General features: G+C 43.6%; 1 protein-coding gene and 1 long non-coding RNA gene across 8 annotated transcripts; one reads left to right on the top strand and one right to left on the bottom strand.

The window, feature by feature from the left end:
• Window positions 1–359: 359 nt before the first annotated feature.
• On the bottom strand, window positions 360–13318 carry TMEM263 (transmembrane protein 263). Of its 7 annotated transcripts, XM_066183991.1 has the most exons (5): window positions 13224–13318; window positions 9824–9885; window positions 7910–8122; window positions 5743–5812; window positions 360–1927 (listed from the first exon to the last, which is right to left on the bottom strand). In XM_066183991.1, the coding sequence occupies exons 4-5, from the start codon at window positions 5804–5806 to the stop codon at window positions 1641–1643; spliced, it is 351 nt and encodes a 116-aa protein (XP_066040088.1). In that variant the 5' UTR covers window positions 5807–5812; window positions 7910–8122; window positions 9824–9885; window positions 13224–13318; the 3' UTR covers window positions 360–1640. The 7 variants fall into 7 exon arrangements, with proteins under 7 accessions (XP_066040088.1, XP_066040083.1, XP_066040081.1 ...); XM_066183986.1 differs by lacking the exon at window positions 7910–8122; XM_066183984.1 differs by lacking the exons at window positions 7910–8122; window positions 13224–13318 and adding an exon at window positions 12887–12962.
• Window positions 13319–13454: 136 nt separating this feature from the next.
• On the top strand, window positions 13455–17137 carry LOC136290278 (uncharacterized). Its single transcript, XR_010721073.1, has 3 exons — window positions 13455–13603; window positions 16364–16424; window positions 16929–17137. It is a non-coding gene; the product is annotated as an uncharacterized lncRNA (long non-coding RNA).
• The last annotated feature ends 2408 nt before the right edge of the window (window positions 17138–19545 follow it).

Here is a 19545-nt window from a genome sequence, read left to right as displayed (position 1 = left end):
CCTTGCAGCAGATCAGAACCAAGCAGCTGGTGCATCTAACAAGGAGCAGATGCCATTTCCTGGGTTTTTGCTCTCCCCACCACCCCAAGTTTCCAAGCTTACAAGTATGACACTTCCAACATATACAATTCTGATATAAAATAAAGTTGTTACAGAGTGCAATTGAAGTACAAATGGCTCAGAAAGATTGGGTGACTACAGTACCATAATTGAGACATGGTGTAACTTTCAACACCCATGAACAGAGGACTAAGTTTGACAAGTGATACGGTTTTTAGAAAATACTGCAAACAGCACAAATAGATGCCTTCCATGGGCTTCCAAAGAGGTTACTTATTTGCAAAATCAGTACACAAATAAAAGATCAGAAATGGTTTATATTTTAAGGCAACCTCATGCTGTGCCATTACAAGTGCATTTTGCCTCACACGCTGCAGAGCATGTACAGATGTTCCCATTTGAGGTGTCTGGAATCTGTCAGTATACAAACTACTTGAATCATGTTTGGGTTTTTTTTAAGGCCTCATCTACCATTTTTGGTTTGTTTTAAATAAAAGTATTGCATTTTACTGAAAAATCAAAGTAAAAATACAAGAAATGTAGTGAAAATTTCCTTGGGCTTGCTTAAACAGCACAAAAAGCTAAACTGGTGCATCACGGAGTTGAGAGAACAGCTTTTCTAGTTCTTCAGTGGTTTCCAGCTACACAAGAATTCCTAGCAATTAGATAGCTGTGCTAAATGACCACTAACATCAGCCCAGTTTCCACAGACTGTGATTTTTTCTGGTGTCTATAAGAAGTTTATTAGAAGCAAGTTCTCACCTGCAGGAGATAGATGCGTATTATTAAATACACCTGAGATGAAGCAATCATATTTTCAGTAAAAATTGACGAAGTTTCAGATATCAGGATTTAAAAAGAGCCTAAAGCTCATTCTGTAAACTGCACTGAAACAACAGGAGAGTTCTTTACACAGCTTCACCTGGTAAAAAGCAATTTTCTTCTAATAAGGCATTAAGTTAGTTTACCCTTTATGATCCTTTCTACCATGTTGTTAAGCTTTTTCACTTCTATCTCCATTCTCATTTCCAATTTCTGCACACCTCCATTCTCTTCGCTCCAGTCTTCACTGGTCAAATGCAGTCAGGGATAGTTTACAGGCTGCCTGCAAATACAGGTTCATAACCAAGACTGGGTACGTCCAAGAGTGCTTTTACACAGCTGAAGGATCCTTAGCAGGAGGATGTGGAAACCACTGAGAACAGTAATTGGCATCTCGTCGTATCGATGGTGTTACAGAGACTATCGAATTTCTACAGTCACATTTTAGTCCAAAACTGCAGAAGGTGTACAGTAAGTGACTATTCAAATATGTATTATTCCTTCAGATACACTCACTTCTATGGTTATCAAGTGTAACATTTCACCAGATACAAAGCTTCAATCTAGGCTCTAATAAGTCCTCATACGCTGTGCTAGCCAAGCTTCTTCTGTCCTTTTCAGATGAAATCGAGTTTCTTGCACAACTCGTTAGAAGATAAAGTGTCTAAGACACATGGCTTCTCATGGTCCCAGTCTTAGCAGATTTTAATGCCACTGATGCAATATTCTGGAGAATCGAGTATGTCCCAGTTTTGGTTTTAGTCAGACTTGTCCTTTTTCTTTCCTGTTAAAGGCACTTTACTTGCAACAGCAGATCCTACAGCTGTAACACCTCCAGCTACAGCAGAAACACTTCCTTTGACTAGACCCACTCCCACGGAAGGCACAGATGTGACCGCTGTTTTGGTAATTTCCAAGCTCTTCCCTCCAATCCAAGCAACACCCCCAATTGTGGCACCAACAGCTCCCTTTGTGACACTGAAGAGGCCACCAGTCACACGAGAGAGCATGCCAGCCTGCTGCTGCGGGTGGTCTTTGAGTGACCCTAAGGGAAGAAACAACAAGCAAATCAATCTCAGCACCAGGATTTAAGCATGTTCAAAAAAGTGTTACTCAAAAGTGCTTCCTTTTCTAGCCTAACAACCATTCCACACAGTCTGTACTTACCTTGCAGGCTGCTTTTTTTGGATGCTCATACAACACATAGTTGCAAATAACAAACAATAGGGAAATCAAGCAAAGAGCAAGTGGAACCACAGTGGGCAGAGCTAGGGAATAAACAGTCATGACATAAAGAGGTGAGGGAGTCAGGAGCAGAAATAACGTGCTTGGAGGAGGACAACTACTTTAGGCGGCAGCAGGACAGAAAAAACAGCTTTAGATGCATGGGAGACCTCTGTCCAGCCCTGCCAACACACTGACTTTTCACTGCAACATGCCTTAGGAGAACCAGCAGAACAGGTCTGTCCCCAGTGCCCTCGCTGCCCACAACTTGCATCCAGAGCACAGATTCCAAGAGTCATGTCCCAGCACTCATCTACTACAAGATGAAAACTAGGATGAGCAACTGTAGATGAAAACTAGGGTGAGCAACTTTCCATGCACTGCCAATGTGTTTGTGATAATGCCAAGATTGACCCAGGACTCAGAATTCATTCAAAAACTGTAAAGGTCAGAGTTCCTATGTGCATGCCTGGAATAATTCAAGCAAAAGATGCTACCTAAATGAGAGAACTTCCTACAAAGTTGACAAAAGAAGAAAACAAGGATACAGAATAGTGAAGTCCAAAGGAGTTGAAAATACTGGAAGTCCTTCCAGCTTACAGCAGTCTCCTATTTAAGAAATTGATATAGATAATAGAAAGGGTAATGGAAACTGCAAACATAAATGACAGCCTTTTACTAAAAGACATGTAATACCCTTGCTGGTTCATTCTAGGCCAGCAGCTTTCAACATGGACACGTCCAGCAAAAATGCATTTCCAACACAAACACACAGATATCAGAATTTTTATTTACATACAGAAAGCCTTTAAAGCCTCACGCTCAGAAGGAAGTATGCAGTGTCTGCTATAAAATCCAACCTCCAGGGATTATTCACTAGAGAATTCTTGTGAGGAGACTAATAGAACTTGTAACAAATTTGGTCAGAAACTGTTTCATTTCCACTTAACCAGTTCCCTATCATCAGGGTGAAATAGGAGTAAAGTTTCATCCTACTGAATTTTAAGAGCTGATTTCACTGAATCAGAACTGATGTAAGCAAGAAATGATCCATCATAACTAACTTTAAAAATAAGAAAAGAAACAAACAAATGTAATTTTTACATTTACATGTAATCTTGCTGTGTTTTTCTTTACCTTACTTCAAGTAGCCAGTCCTTTGACATCTACGCTATTTCACAGGTGTAAATACAGAATGTGATGGTGTATGAATAACTGCTGGTAATGGCTGGCACATTCCATTTCCATCCTGTCTGCATTGTCCACGAGGTCTAGCAAACACCCAGGGCTGCAAAGTTTTATTGCCAGCTGATTTCTGTTCTAGGACACACATTCCTGCTCTCCTTTTTTCTAAAGAGTATGTTTCTGAAGAGCCTAAACCTAAGGAGATTGGCTCAGCCACTCAGGCATGGTGCTGATAACACCAAGGTTGTGGGCTGATCCCCACATGGGCCCTCCACTTAAGAGCTGGGCTCAATGATCCTTGTGGGTGCGTTGCAGCTCAGAATATTCTGTGACTTATGGAGCACTGAGAAAATGACACAAGTTCCCTGTCCAGGAGTTGGCTCGACCCAGCTATCTTGCAGCCAGCTTCTGCTGAAAGGAATCCAAGAATGAACAAGAGTTTGAATGAACTTAGGTTGCAAAGGTTGGCACCACTTGCAAGGCAGAAAATACAGCATTAGAATAACACTACTCATAAAAAGAAGGAGCACAAAAGCTTTGCCCCCACATTCTTTAAAGCCTTTGGGCACCAAGCTTGTTGCGTGTGATTTGAACAAACTACAACTATTTCTATCTTTAGGAAAATTTGTAAACTGGTTTTGGAATTGAGCCTTTCCTCTAAGGAGTATTTTGGCAGCCTGTTCAGAGAGATGATCTTGCCAGCATTGACTGGTGTCCTTCCATCCACATTTGGCCATCTTTCTATGACAGTGTAAGTATCATGCTTAAGGCCTCACACAACATTCAAAATTGCTTTTCAAGGAGTCTTCCAATATTTTAAATAAACTTGTAAGGCTTGAAAAGTGCACATGAGCCAGAACCAAAAGGAAAAAGCCTCTTCAAGGGTGGAGTTTATATTAAGATGAGCTGTGCTTCATTCTACTCCCTCTAACTACACCAACTTTCTCCATCTCTTTAGACTTCATTTTCAAACTAGTTATTGTCATACTGAAAGAAAACAATGTGCAGAAGAAAAGAAGTCTTAGCTGCTCACAGATTTTAAATAGAACTTTGGAATAACCAGTGATGATCAAAGTCTGCTGGGATGCTCTGAACCTGGAAAACCTGGTGAATATTCTAGGAAGATAAAGAATGTCCACTTGTTTCACTGCCTTACTCAGTAAAGAATCAGTTCTAGTTCTCAGACCACTGTTCACTTTCTATACATGATGTTTAACATATAAAACACCATTAAATCTTTAAGGCAAAAAAACCTCTAACAACTAAGCAAGCAAAACCCAGCCTTAAAAATCAGACTTGAAGATAGCACATTAGGGTGTAGCTTCCAATCAGGCGTTTGCTATTAGAAATGCTTCTGGGATCTTAACACTAAAACAGCAAGAGCTTTTTGTCCTCACCATGCTACTACAACAAGTATAATAGAGCTGAAGAATTACTGTGCCAGGAAAATCTATTTTTCCCTTTCCTCTTATCTTCTCCTTGTGTTTCTTGCCTAATAGTTGTTAAGAACAGAGTGAGCTACTCCAATCCTTTCTGCTACAGTTAGTGGATAATACTGCTGTTCAAATGAAGTAAATTGTTCAGTTATACAACATATAAAAGCTGAGGTAAAAAAAACTCAGACCAACAAACAGAACTTTAAAGGGCCATTATAAACTGAAGAGCAATGAATTGAGAGGAAATCATGACTCACTGACCTCCACATCCAACACATTTGGTTTTAAAGCAAGAGAAGACAGAACACAGACAACCTATATGCCAAGAATGGCTTTTCATCTAGTATGTTTCCAGTCACATTATGCAAACAAGAGTCTGCTCAATCCTGCCAGTCCACAGCTTGGAAGAAATTCTGCTCATTTGCAACTGCATTTCCTCTGCAGATCTAATAACCAACTTAATGTTCAGGAGACCATGATGTCACTGCATTAACAAAGTCAAGTGCGTGCTTGTTTTTATGAAACCATGAGATTGTGAACAGTTGGGACCACTGCTATTTGTATGATGGAAAACAGTCTCCAAAAGCAGTAATGAAGTTTTATATATTTTTTTAACACATCTTGCGTAAAAGTCACATGCACTATTAACACAGCAACGTGTCCAAAAATGAAGCAGGGATCTTTCCATCTCACATAATGAACAGCAGAAATACATGCCCATTAGACCAGTTCATATCTCTGGAAACTAATCTGCAAATTAAGTCCTTTAGTAACTGCCCATCTTCTCTATAATTTATAGGTACAGTTGTTTACTCAGTTATATTCAGTGGCTTTTTTGTAATCATGATAATGCAGAAGTGAACAATAACTCAGGCCCATCTCATCCCAGGGCTGGTTTGTTTACTGTTATGTAAAAGAAAGTTAGAGTCTTCTAGTAAAGCTTGTAGATGCGTTTTTTAAAGACAGAATTGAACTTCTGATGAATTCACTTCATATCATGAAAACTTATACATACCTTCTGGTGGCTCATCATGAACGTATGATGGGACTTCCTGTTGATTTCTGTCCATTTGATTCATTATTGCCTAAAAAAAAGAAATTCATGTGTGCTATACATCTTTTCTGGCAAAGCACAAATGTAATCCATTAATCCAAAATTCAAGTAAGTAGATTAAGTTCCACAAAGAGAACTTCTTTTTCATTATTAGACAAGCTAGCAGGCCCCGTCAAATTGTTCCTATTTTTATTACTAGACTGTGCTCTTGCATTCTTCAACCAGACTCAAAAAAGGAGCTCTCCATCACATCAGCAGGCTTGGTGAGAGCTGCCACACTACACCAAGTGCATCTCAAACCTAAAAAAGCAATCAGGAGGACAAGTAGGAAAACAAAACAGCTACTGCCATGCAGCAGCTTATGTTTAAGTACTGAAAAAGAAAAGCCTAGTGATCATAGAGGTGGTTGCCAGTAGAGAAACAACAGCAGCATGCCTGTGAGATCTGCTGGTACCTGGAAAGCTATTTAAAAATGCAAAGTCCTTGCAGCATAATTTGAACAAATGCCATGAAAACAAGATGGAAGAACAACAACAGAAACACACGACTTATCTTGTCACAGAACTGCATAAATGGTGTGGTGATAGCAGCAGAACTAGACTGTTTTAACCCTACACAAACTTTCCAAGGGAAACATATCAGGGGAGATTTCTTTACCTCAAAAGCTGTTTCCTAGGGCAGTTCTAGAACAGCAGTCCCTGACAGGGGAAGCACAGGAGAAAGCTCAATCAGCAGCTCTACTTACAGAATTTTTCATCTAGAGGGGAAGAAAATTATAACCAGTCCAGGTTTTCTTCCTGCTTTCCTCCCCCACCAAAGCATGCCTTGATATTAAGTCCTGTCTCCTCCCCCGAGTCCTGCTAATCTTGCTTTCCCTCCTCAGCAAGCACCAAGGTCAGAAAAAGGAAAAATGAGTCGCATTACACCAGTCAGCATCCTTCTCTCTTTTTGCCAGTGACCTCTTAGTTCCCTTCCCTCTGCACAAGTCTTTAAATCATTTAATTTCTTCCGGGGGTCAACAAGCACCAGAAAAATAACTCCTGCTTCCCTTGCCATGCCCAGATCTCTCTGTATGTGCTCTGGGTGAGAAAGCAGTGGCTGGGATCTGAAGAAGGAATGCAGAGGCAGAAGCAGGTGGGAAGACTCATCTGGAAAACAAGAGCTAAAACCCTCACAGTATGATTATGAAGTTAAAACATCATGATTAAAACTGGCACCCACATACTAAATCACGGATCTTTGGATGAGAAGCAAGCCTAAACTGAATAATAGAGTCCTCCCAATCAGCACTAAGGGTATCAGTTCAGGGCTCAGAAAACACAGGTACCTTTACACAAGAAGCTGAACAGGAAAGCAAAAATACCTACTACCAGGATGGCCAATTTGATGGAAGTGCTGAACAAGTGCCACTCAAAAACCAGAAATCCAAACATACTAGCTAAGAAATAGGAAAGTATCATATGATATTCCAAGATAACAGAAAGCACAATGATCATCAAAGTCCAACTCCTGGCCCTGCACAGGACAGCCCCAAGAATTACACCATGTACCTGAGAGCATTGTCAAAATGCCTCTTTAGCTCTGTCAGGCTTGGTGCTGTGACCACTTCCCTGGGGAGCCTGTTCCAGTGCCCAACCACACTCTGGGGGAGCCTTTTCCTACTGTCCACCCTAAACTTTCTCTGACACAGCCTTTACGGCATTCCCTTGGGTCCTGTCACTGGCCACCAGAGAGAAGAGATCAGTGCCTGCCGCTCTGTTTCCACTTGAAAAGCATAGCAGGGGAATTTCACAGCAGAGTTTCTAGTCTAGTTAAAAAGCATATTAGAAAAAAAAATAGCAGCTCATATAGAATCACAGCACTATATACAAAAAGTGGTTCAGATTAGGCAGTCCTTCCCATTACCTTTCCTAGAACCTCAAGGTCACATAATTGTTGATCCCAACGTTTTCCTTAGAAGTTAAATACGAGTATTACACAATATATATAATTCACGTGCACTGGTTTAACACAATTGCAACAGAAATACTTAATTCCCTTGCAACTAGACAGACCCCAGTGGTTTTTATTCAGGCACTGGCAGCCTGCTGCTACCAGGCCCCAGAAGTCAATGGAGAACTATACACACCTGAGAACAGCAGCCAAGGCAAGTAAGTCTCTGTTGGTAGGACTGAATTTGTTCTACACAGAAGGGAGCCTTCAGGGGTTTGCAGATCAGAAAGCTGAAAACTACTGTTTGATGGGTGGTTCTACAGGTGCTGAAAGCACTCCAGGGATGCTACATGCGTGGCTGGACTGGATGACCTTGAAAATCTCTTCCAACCTTGGTGATTCTATGATGCTGCAAGAGATGTGCCCAACCAGCCTGTATTAGGTTTAACTCATGGTTCTATGATATCAGTGCAAGTGAAAGCAGACTCACGGCACTGTCAGAAAAGGCTAACAGCCTGACCCGAAACACAATTTGGCACACAAAGCATAATTCAGGTCCTTCTGTTTTTCTGCAGAAGCTCTCCAGGGGATTCCAGAATCAAGATCCAACAAAGGACTTCTACAGAAAATTTTCAAATATCTACATTACAGTTTGTGGTATGCATCTTTTTATCCAATTTAACATGTCAGAGGAGACTTGAAAGACTCTGAAAAGCAATGCAAAAATCCTGTGTACTAAACAGGGTGCAGCATATCTGGTGAACAGGATATGCACAGGAGCATGTTTTAAACCTGGCTCCCTTCCAGAGATTTAAGATGAGTATTTCTATTGACTGGAGGTCAAAGGCCTCGAATAACTGCTTGGTAGCAGATTATGGCATGCACTCTTCAGAGTAAGAGAGAAGGAATATGACTTTTTTCTTGAAAAAAAGATAGCAAAAGAAACCACTTACTACATTTTACATAATACCACGGAGGTAAAAGCACTCAATGCCTCCTTTGTCTGTTAAGATCTAGGCTTGTTTGTCCTGCTTTGCACCAGAGTCCCCCAGTCACCAGACTGCAGTGTATCCTAAGGGAGGATCCTGTTCAAGCTTTCCCCTGAAGATGTGCCCCCACGAAGAAGAGAAAGCAAAGTTCATGAGACCCAACAGAGATTACAACTCAGCTGAAACTGAAGGCAGTGACCCGGAGATGCAAGTTTAAGACTTTTGTGCAGTGAAGTCATTCAGATGTGCTACAGGTTAAGGAACTTTGGAAACTGCAGATTCAAAGTCCCCACTATGCACTGAATCATTAGTCACAATGATTACCAGTACTGCAGGCATACACAACAAGGCAAATATTTATCAGAAAGCTGAACTTTGTGACTCTTCTCATACGTTTTCAGAATCTTCTTCAAAGTACACTAAGACTGGCCAAAGAAAAAGAGAAGAAGAAAGCAAGCAAAGATATCTTTCTTTTGCGTTTTCGGCCTGTGATGCCAAATTCACTTGTGCCACTGCAGGAAAGCCTCCAGCTTCATTTAACATCTTCATTAAATGATGACATAGAATGAGGCAGGATCTCCATGAGCCCCAGCAAAACTCCTAGGGATATTAATAAAGCAGAAATCTATCTGGCAAACTCCAGTTTCCTTCTTCTGTTTTTCTCATGTCAAGAAGTCGAAGCAAACCCAGATCTTAAAAGAAATTTCAAACAGGGATAAATATAAACTACTTCTTGGGTTTTTTTCCCTTATGCTTATGAAGATGCTATTCATTCAAGAGATAAGGGACAACTTCTCATCTTTCTTAACAATACATTAAAATAAATTGTTGCCTTTGTACAAAAAAAACTTAAAAAAGGATGGAAGTCACTCAGCTGCTTTGAAAGAAAACACACTTCCATATTGTCAGAATATGAAATACATAGAAAGTTTAAATGTTTTACACTGTTGTAAAAAAAAAAAGGAAATCGTTTAGAAGAGTGTTTTTAATTCAAGAGCTATTTGTAACATTAACAGTGTAGTAAGACCTTGACTGAATGAAAATGCCAAGAAGCTCTAGAAGTAATGGCACAGCTACCACGTACATTCACATCAAAGCTGATTGAAATAAAACTTACTCACCAAATATATTCCTTTGTGAAGATTTCTAGTTAGTTGTTTCCACAAAAATATTCTGCATACACCTATGAGAAAGGCAGAAGATTAATGACATCTTAGGGAACACTGACTGTCACATACTTGCCAGGGCTGTACAGTGGGAATCAGGAATGCAAATCCCCACAGCATGCAAGAAGCACAGTTGGTATGGCCTTAAGATGACAAACTTTAATAGATTTATGTCACCAAAACACCAGTTTCTTCTGGGCCACGAAGATAATTTTACTTGCTCCAGGTGCTGCCATGAGGATTGCTATGAAGCACAATAATCCACGTTAAGACACAAATGCTCCTTAATGAGCCTGAAGTTCTTGGACAGTAATTTGCGTAAAGTTTTAGCCTTCCACTGAGAAGTGGGTTCTAACCATCACAGACGTGTGCAACTTCCCAAGTTTCAGCAGATGTTCTTGGTGTCTTTCTGACTTTACAGATAAAAAGCCCTTCTGTCTCAGCACAGTAAACCTGGCCCCAGCAGCAGCCAGTGAAAACTGCCTTGTTTCAATGCCTCTACTCAGATATTTGTGGGCAGCAATGAAATGACCCAAGGACAGGGCCAATTTCAGCTAGCAGCTTAATGCTGATCCAGGCAGCTGCAGCAGCCAGTGCTGGAACTTTCACCTGACAGAGCTGCAAACAAACCCATCGCCCTGTCTCATTGCACCACAAAAGAAGTTATCTTCCTTCTGGCTACCAGCTATGCAGGTGGAAAGCCTGGCTACAGAGCTGATGGAAAACAAACAGCTCTTGCCACATGCACAGCTCTTCTTCCCCTCTTTCAGCAGCTGCAGCAGATTTCTGAATGAACCTGATGTATTTCACAAACACGGAAAAAAATATTTTTAGGTATGATAGTTTAGGAAGTAATTTTTTGGAAGAGCAACAGCTCTCTACTCTCCAAATTAAACCAGGAAATAAGCGTGAAGCCAAAAAAGGTAATCCCACCTATGGCTGCTTTCCAGGGTATTGCTCCAAGCTGCACAAGCAACCGCTCACTATCCGCTTTGCTGCCTTACTCCTTAGATTAGGGCTTGTAAGGTGTCACAGGCAATTGTGCTCAGTGCTCTTAGTTCTCTCAGACACAACTCTCAGAACACAGCCAACATGGGAACATGTGTTTCAGTTTGCTGCTGCAAAGGAGAGAGCTGACTGAGCTTCTGCAAGAAGAATCAGTGCTAACAGCACTAAAGTACAAAAACAAATCCAGGCATGTACAAAGCATGTAGCTAAAACCAAGAGCATAGCTAGTGTTTCAACAAGCCTTCAGTATAAAACCCAAGTTTCAAAATTCGGATTTATATACAAAGCAAGACTGGCTTGGAGGCAAGCATGCTGTGAAAAAAAGACTGCATTTTCAAGTAAAGACCACAAGAAGTTGATCAGAAGTTTCCAGGTGTGAACCACGATTTACTTCCAAGCCTACAGCAGGATGGGCTACAACTTCCACCAGAAGTTGCCATAAGCAATGTATGTAAAGGATCACAGTATGTGGGGTACTGAACACAGCTGGGAAGGTTAATGTAATATATCTGTATTAAAAACCAAACACACACCACAATTAAAAGCAAAAAACAGGTACAATACCTCCTGAAAAAAAACCTTAAGTCTGCCCAGGACACTACTGTATCACATCTACCATGGATGGAGAATCCACCATTTCTCCATCAATGCCAACTAAAATACAGATCGGGGTCCAGAAGAGGCTCTATGGAACACCTGATGTTGGCAATCAAATTTTCTCTGATGCAATGATTTACAAGATATAAAATCAAAGGTGGCATGAACCAGAATTCCCCTTTTCTAGTTCTCCAAAACTGGTTCCTAAGAAGTACACGGTAAATTCCAGTAAGGTCCACAGCATAGCTTCAGAAAGACCATGAAAACTCCATTTTACCAGTTTTGTCATCCTCTGCCTCCTCTTAGCTCAGTTTTCAAAAGAGGCTTCCCCATTTCTTTTTAACACTTGCCCAACACCTGAGCTCCAGAGCAGCCGCAGACCTTTTCCAGAAGACCCTCAAAGACAAAACCTGACTGTGGCTAACAGCCAGCAATACAGCAGCTCCTGAACTTCCCTTGCCACCTCTGCTAATAAAATAGTCTTTCCCTAGCACCCAACCACGTTTGTTGGCTCCTACCTGACATTTAGAGATGGTCACTTGCTGGACAAGGACCACTCTTCAGTTTGCACTCTTGCAGCGCTGTCCATTGCTACACTGAGAAGGCAACACTAACTTTTCTGACTATTTAACCACAGTTTAACAGAAAGTTTTACGCGATATGCTGGATAATATTTACTGAGCAGTCTTAAAACTGATGGGCATACAAACCAGTACTTACACGCTAAATTAAGCTAACTTGTACGTACCCCTCCAGTTATACAGGGGCATCCTGACTGAAACAACACGAGTGGACACACTGAAACAAGCTACATGCACTTGGTATTTACCTGCCTTCTGGAGGATCATCCTGATTCGGAGTTCTCATTTTCACCCCAATTAAAAGAGCAGAAGGAAGCATTTAATCGCATCCACAGAGCCCGTCTCTGAGGTGACACAGTCCTCTACAATGACCAGAACCAGGAATACAGCTAAAATAACTTGCCTTGATTTCCAAGCCACACGCCATAAACGCCTAGATGAATGTGGAAAGCTAAGCTGGCCCCAAACAGTTCACAAAAAACCTCTCCATCAAGCTGGACTCGAGAGACGCAGATGAAACAAAGAGAATGTCACTACAGCAAACATCCGAACATTGCAAAGTTTAAAAAGAAGAAAACCCGAAACAAAGCTTCTCCTGGGTCGGAGAAATTCACGAGGGAGAACAAACAAGCCCATCCAGGAGCCAGGCCGAGGCGAGCACGGCTCTCTCCCAGGTTGGGGGCCGCTCCTCCAGGGGCGCCCAGCGGCGGTACGGCAGGGCAGGGCACAGCGGCTCCCCTGCCCCGGGTCCCGCGGCCCGGGAGCCGCCCCTCCCTTACTCTCGGGCGGCCGAAGCCCCGCAGTCCCCGCCGCGTCCTCCCGTGGCACCTACCCCGCCGGCATCCCGGCGCGGGGCGGCGGCACTGACGTGGCAGCCAAGGCCGCGGCGGAGCCGCTCCGCCCGGCCCGGCCCGGCCCTCCCGCCCCGCCGAGCCGCGGCAGGAAGCACAAAGGCGGCCGGGCTGTGCCCGCGCCGGGGGCAGGTGGCGGCGGCTCCGCATCCCTGACCCGCCTCTCCCGCCGGCGGCTCCGCCGGGTGCCCTCCCGCCTCCTCCCCGCCGAGTTCCCCTTCCTCCGCGGGGAGGCAGGGAGGGCGCTCAGAGGCTGCCCGGCCGGCGGCGGGGCCGGGGGGCAGCGGCCTCTCATCCCTCCCTCGATCCCCCGCTCACCGCACAGCGCTCACGGCTCACTCGGCCCGCCCGGGCTCCGCTCAGACTTTACTCCTCCGCCCGTCCCCGCTGCCGACGTGGCGCCCGCCGCCGCCCGCCCTGCCGGCGCCCGCAGACCCCGCCCCAGCGCCCGGCGCGGCCCCTCGGCGGCCGGGGGGCGCCGCCGCTCCCGCCCCCTGCCCGCCCCGGGGGCGCCGGGACCGCCGGCCCCCGCCCCCCGAGCGGCCCGAGCCTCCTGCGCCGCCGCCCCTGCCCGCTCCCTCAGAGCAGCCGCGCCCCCCGAGGGCCTGCGCGGGCCGGCCGGAGCCCCGGGCGGCCCCATGGCCCCGGGGGAGCCTTCTTCCCCCGGGGCCGGGCACCGAGGTGGAGGAAGATGCCGGGTAGGGGCAGGGCTGAGGAGAGGAGGGAAGGGGTGCCGGCGGTGCTGTAGATGGTTCGGGGTGCCGGAGATTGGCTTGTGGCGCTCATTTGGGCTGGGAACGTCTCGGCCCAGAGGTCCTGGTGATGAGATGACCCTGCCCGTGCTGTTGGCACAGCGGGGAGGCTGCAGGAGCTCCCTGCAGCACAGAGCAGCACAGTCCGACGGGGAGCTGCGCCCAGTCCGGGGCCAGCGGCGTCTTGTGGAGCCACGACACTAATCCTAAGGATCTAGATTTATGTTAAGCAATATTTACATTGCATCCTTTATCCCAGCTGCTATTTAAGTGAGCTGAGCTTCTCACGTGGCGCCCGTAGAGAATAAATTTGTGGGAACCATGGTTTAAGGGCATGGCTTTATAGGTAACTGCGCCGGTGAGGATAGCTGGGTAAAGAGAGGTTTTCTGATGCTCACCCCCTTCTTTGGGACCTTTCCATGTACGTCTCTAAGGATCCCTGGGGGTGAACAGTGACTTTCAACTTTGTTGGACAAGGAAATGCCAGATGGCCAAGGGAAGCGGGAAAGTCACAGGTACTTTGAGTTTAGAAACAGAACTGCTCTCATCAGCACAGGAATATTAAATACCCACCCTATTGAATGCTTCACGGGCTCAGAAAAGTTATATAGGCTAAATACCACCTCTGCTTCCTCCTTCATTTGTGCATCAATGTGACCCATCAGAGCAATGCTGCGTGGGCTCAGAGGGCTTTGCTGATAACAGGGATTTGGCATTTCTGACCTGCTTAAGGAATAACATCCATATTCTCTGTTTTGGATCTGACTGGGTGAAAGCATCCATGTGGGAGAATCCAAGTGAAAAACCAAGGGCGGTGTCTGGTAGGAAGCATACCGTGGGTTCTGTCAGGATATGGGAGACACACAGCATGCATGGATTAGTCATGCTCTTTGGAAGTTATACTACACAGACACACAGGAGTTCTACTCTGGGATCTTGAGTTCCATCTGGGAGGCTGCGACTCTCTGAGCTCAGTGTTTGCAGAGAGTGTTTACTATTTAGTGTTTACCTGCCTGGTTCTAATAGACGATACCTGTGACTGTTGACATCTTTTTGGTCTTTGAGATAAGGATATTTTCTTACAGCTGCTATTCATCCCTTGCCCTAAGGCCCAGCTGTGCATGGTGCTTTCTGTACATGTGGTGCTTTGCTTCAAATGCAAGGCCTGAAGCTTCTCGTGGCAGCAGAAAGAGATGCTGCTTGAGTATTTTTTCTGTAATAGAGGTAATCACCCGTAAACTTTACAGCACGAGGCATTGAAGAGTGTTTTGCCTCCTAGTAACTGAAAACGAAAGGCATCACAGAGATTAACATCCTTTCAAACATTGGAAGACTTGGGATAGCACAGGTCTTGGGTCAGTCAAATCTTTTGCTGAGCCAACAGAAAGAGGCAACTTCCTTGTAAAGCCACAGCTACAGGGAGAGGAGCCTCACTGACAGGTGTAATAACTGAAATAACTTCAGGCTGACATCTCTGCAGACAACAAAACAAATGAGCAGCATGCCTGTTACCTTGCTAAACCAACGCTGAAGCTGAGGGAAATGTTTTGGTTGCAGAGGTGTTGTCATCGTGACAATTTTTGGTCTCATTTGATTTTTTATTCATTGAACATTTCATTTATAAACAGGCTCAAAAATGGTCTACTGTTGGTATATTCCAAAAACACTGAAGTATTATTGAATCTTTCTGGGAAATAAATAACACACTTTCACTGGAAATAGTATGTAATTATCTTCTTAACAAATTTAAAATAGAAAAAATACAACATTCTGTCTTCCCCTGTAGAGGAGTGGTTCCTTCATTTAGATTATAGGTTTTTACATTTTGTCTGTGAATGCACTATGATTACAGATGCAGAAAATAATTGAAGTAAGGTCAAAATATATACATTTTGTATTCTTTTGTGAGGATTGTGGTTGCTTCTGCTGCCATAGCTGTGGGGAACTACAGCCAGAGTTAGAGTTTTACTGTGTTGGATTTGATGTAGACCTAGGAAAGAGCCCTAAATGAAGTCTTTCTCTCTCAGTGCAGAACTTAATTTAAAATATGACGAGTGTCTCCTGAATTCCTCAGCCTTGCAGTTCCATTTTCCTGTTGTAGGTCTCTGTTTTGAAAAGGCAGAGCTGTGGGGTTTGTGTCGGGTACGTGTCTGGTGCAGTCTATAGACATGTGACTCACAGCAAACTCCAGCTGAACTGCTTGCTCAACAGCAGGCCTGAATGGGGAAGGCACCAGGGAAGCTTGTGAGATGCGCTGTTATATTTCATCCTTTTCTGAAGATTCTGAAGGGGGCAGCCAAGGCCAGAGGTGGACCTTATGGGATGCCATTTCCTAGCTTGTATGCCATGGATGTAAACCCCTCCCCACTGCAGATCCATGCCTGTGGTGTAATGGAGAGGGGGTAGGCAAGGACTGTACTTTTGAAAATTCCAAATATAAATCTACCATGAGGCTTAAAAATGTGTTCCCTGAGTAGATAACCTAGGTAAGTAGTGTGCTGGAAGGAAGGAAGGGAGGGAGTGAGCTAGGTTAATATCCAGCATTTTTTGGTAGTGAGGCTGCTGGCTGATTTACTGCTGACAAAACCAGGCAGGGATGGAAGAGCAGCATACCCCACTCAAGCATATATAATGTCTTCATTGCATATGAAGAGATGTGCTTGTTTAAGCGTGATGCCTCACCTGCAGATGCATCTTGTCTCATAGGAAAGGAAACTGTCTGCTGGTTCTGGGTGACCGGGACATGCAAGGGAAGAAACACGGAGAAGTGAGTTGGTTGCACAATATTTTTGGCTGAGGGGTCAGACAGTAATAGAGATCAAACTTTCTACTGAAGTACCACAACACTTCCAGCTACTAACAAAACAGCCAGAATGTCCTCCTTCCTTTTTGTTACAGTTATACTAATATAAACTGTGAATAAAAAAACCCCAGATTTAAAGTCTTGGGCCGTTAAGTGCTTGGAGGTATCTTTTTTGTTACCTGTGCACACACAAGTTCAAGACATTATCACATTATAATTACATACTTTAAAAAAATTATCAAGAAACATGGGTTTTTAGATTGTAGTCAGCTCATTACTGAGCCATTAAGAAGCTGGTTCCAGCAGCAGAACTATTAACGAGCTGGTTTCAAGTCGTGTGTGTGCATTGTGGTTACTTGGCACTCTGCCTCAGTTTAATTAAGATTTTAAATTTACATAGTGCTATTCAGCCATGTGTTGCACTAGTGTTGACAGAAGTGAATAGATTTAATTGTCCTCATTTTATAGGTCAGGCCGCAGTGTCATTTTGGGGTCAAGGGACAAGACTGAAGCCACCCGTCCCCTGAAGCAGTCTGGATCTGTTGCTCAACCTGCAGGGTGGCATTTCTTCCATACGACTGAGAAAATGATTGGGTGGACGTTGACAAACCCTGAACAATTACAATAATATTATTTAGTAGAACTACAGTACCTGGTTCAATGTATTTGTTGGGATTTGCAGAGATCACAGAAAAGCTCCGTATCTGTAGAAGCGCAGTGGCCAATTAAAAAATTTACCTTTGACAGGAAAAGGATCAAAGTAATTGAAGTGGTTTCTCAGAGCCCTAAAGAAAAAAAGAAAGATAATCACTTAATAAGAAACACTATTGTTCTTTCTATCACACTGTCTTCATATTATCAGCAATTATTTGATGTTCTAATCTTGCAAGCCTTATGAATATGAGCAGTCATGAGTAACATGAGCAAAGTTTGCTGAAACAAATGAGCCTGGAAAGGTCAGATCCCTGCCTTGAATAAATAGGTACAAATGACAGTATTGGTGTTTAATCTCCTAGGTGTGGTGTGCTGCGTAGAAGGGCAGCAACTCTTGTGACATTCTGGGTTTTTACTCAATTTTAAATAAAATGTCCTTCTTGCTGTTTCCCAGCTGCCTGCTCTTCTTTCTGGTGTGTTTTCGTAAGCTTTTTTGCTCTTTTTTATGCAGGTGGAAGGTTGAGTGAGTTACGAGTTGGGTGTGTGCTCACCCACTTTCATAGCGTAACCTCCAAAGAAAATTGTTGGCATGGGAACCTTCCCCAAGAGGCTGACATTTAAAATAACATGCTGTGCTTAGCATGAAGTCACTCCTCAGGTTTATCTCTACCGTGCTTCCATTTTTGTTATGAAATAAAACATTATCAGATTTGCAGATCTACACAGCAAGAAGTCCTTCCATGTTTTTGAGGTTACAAACAAAGCAAAGATAAAACACAGACGTGTGAAGGCTCTGAGCACCTCTTTCCTTGCTTTTCTTTCCCAAGATGTCTCTGCAGAGCTGAGTGGATGCCTTCCACCAGTTTAATTAGACATTCAACTCCCTGCTCTGCTTCCCAGTGCACAGATGAAACACACAAGCATTTGGAAAATCAGGAGGGACTTCCAGACTTTGTTACAGCTATTTAATTATTGGGTTATAGATGAGCAAATGCTTTCAGGTGCTCTTGGTACCTTTCAGAGGTGACAGCATAAACAGTAAACTACTCTGTGATATCTTAAGGTCCGGTAAATGGTCTGATCACTGCCATCTCCTAGTCAGGAGAGCCATCAGCTTGCCACTGGCTCTCAAGTTGGGCATATCACAGTAGTGGCATACCAGAGACTCTTTTTGCTGTTACCGTGTTTATTCCTGCAAATGAAAAGACAAATACGAAACAGAGAATTGTAAAACAGGTGTGGGAACACTCACAAGAAGTACCTTCAAGTCTATTTTGAACTACAAGTCACCTACTTCAAATACAAAGTAAGATCCTATTGATACTGCTATGGAGTGAATACTTGATGAGAGCTTTCTGATGCTGTGCCTGATCTCTGCCTGACCAGTCCATACTGAACAGTAGGCATATTGAGTGGATGAAAGGAACATTCAAAAGTAAAGGCAACCATGTGATTTCACAAACCCCAGACTCAAGCCTCTGAACTTCATCACATACAATCCCATACACAACTAGATCTAAATTCTGCACAATGGTTTTGAACCCTTCTTCTCTATGTGGAGTATAGGTTTCTTATTTCTCCTATTTTTTCAAATCAAACCCTATACTTCCTTTAATTTTTTTCCTATTTAAGAAGAGAATAAAAATAATACCAGTGATGATGATGGCAGCATAATTAATTACTTGCATTTTAAAGCACTGACTCACTCCTGTAATGCAGTTAACAATCTGTAGAAGACACAGAACACCTTTTTTGGAGGGGAAAGAATTGATGGGATTGTTGTCCTTGCTTAGGGGACTTTCCAGTACAACCCTGTTGAGCTCTGAGTGGAGCAGGGAGAGGCTGGGTGTCAGAGGTGTGTGTGTGTGCAGCCAGCCTGAACTCCAGCAGTGGGAGCTGCAGCTTTGCCAGGTCCTGCCATGGGTGATTTGGAAATTCTTGCTGTGCTAGGAGGATGAGGAGTGGGAGGGAGAAAACATGGCTGTGGGCTTGGGGTTACAAGGACTTACAGAATTTTTTATCTGCCGTGCAATGCACTCAGTGGCTGCAGCTCTGCAATCCTTTTCCCTTCGTTAGTCATATCCCTTTGCTGACCCCTCATTAACCACTTCCCATCATTAGCTACACTGTTGGCTCTGACCCTGTTTTAGAGTTCAGGCACTAAATAATGACAAACTTCTCAGCTAGCTTGGATCCAGGTCATCTCTAACAACATGAAGTGCCTAGAGTGAAAGAGAAGACATCTTTCTAAGAACTGTGGAATGGGGAAAGCCTCACAAGAATGGATCATCCCTGGAAAAAATATAGTGTATCATATCCAGTGTGCATTATGGGGAGTATGATGGAGGTCGTGCCCTTTCTTCATGCAAAGACCCAAGACAATAAATCAAACATGTAGAAAGGAATGTTCTCACTGCTTGTTGATTATGAA

The sequence above is a fragment of the Chamaea fasciata genome, unplaced genomic scaffold (assembly GCF_029207755.1).
Source record: "Chamaea fasciata isolate MVZ Bird 193981 ecotype frontalis unplaced genomic scaffold, bChaFas1.0.hap1 SCAF_5, whole genome shotgun sequence".
In the NCBI taxonomy this organism is placed as follows: Eukaryota; Metazoa; Chordata; class Aves; order Passeriformes; family Sylviidae; genus Chamaea; species Chamaea fasciata.
Note: the sequence above shows the minus strand (reverse complement) of the source record. Positions and strands in the feature narration are given on the sequence as shown.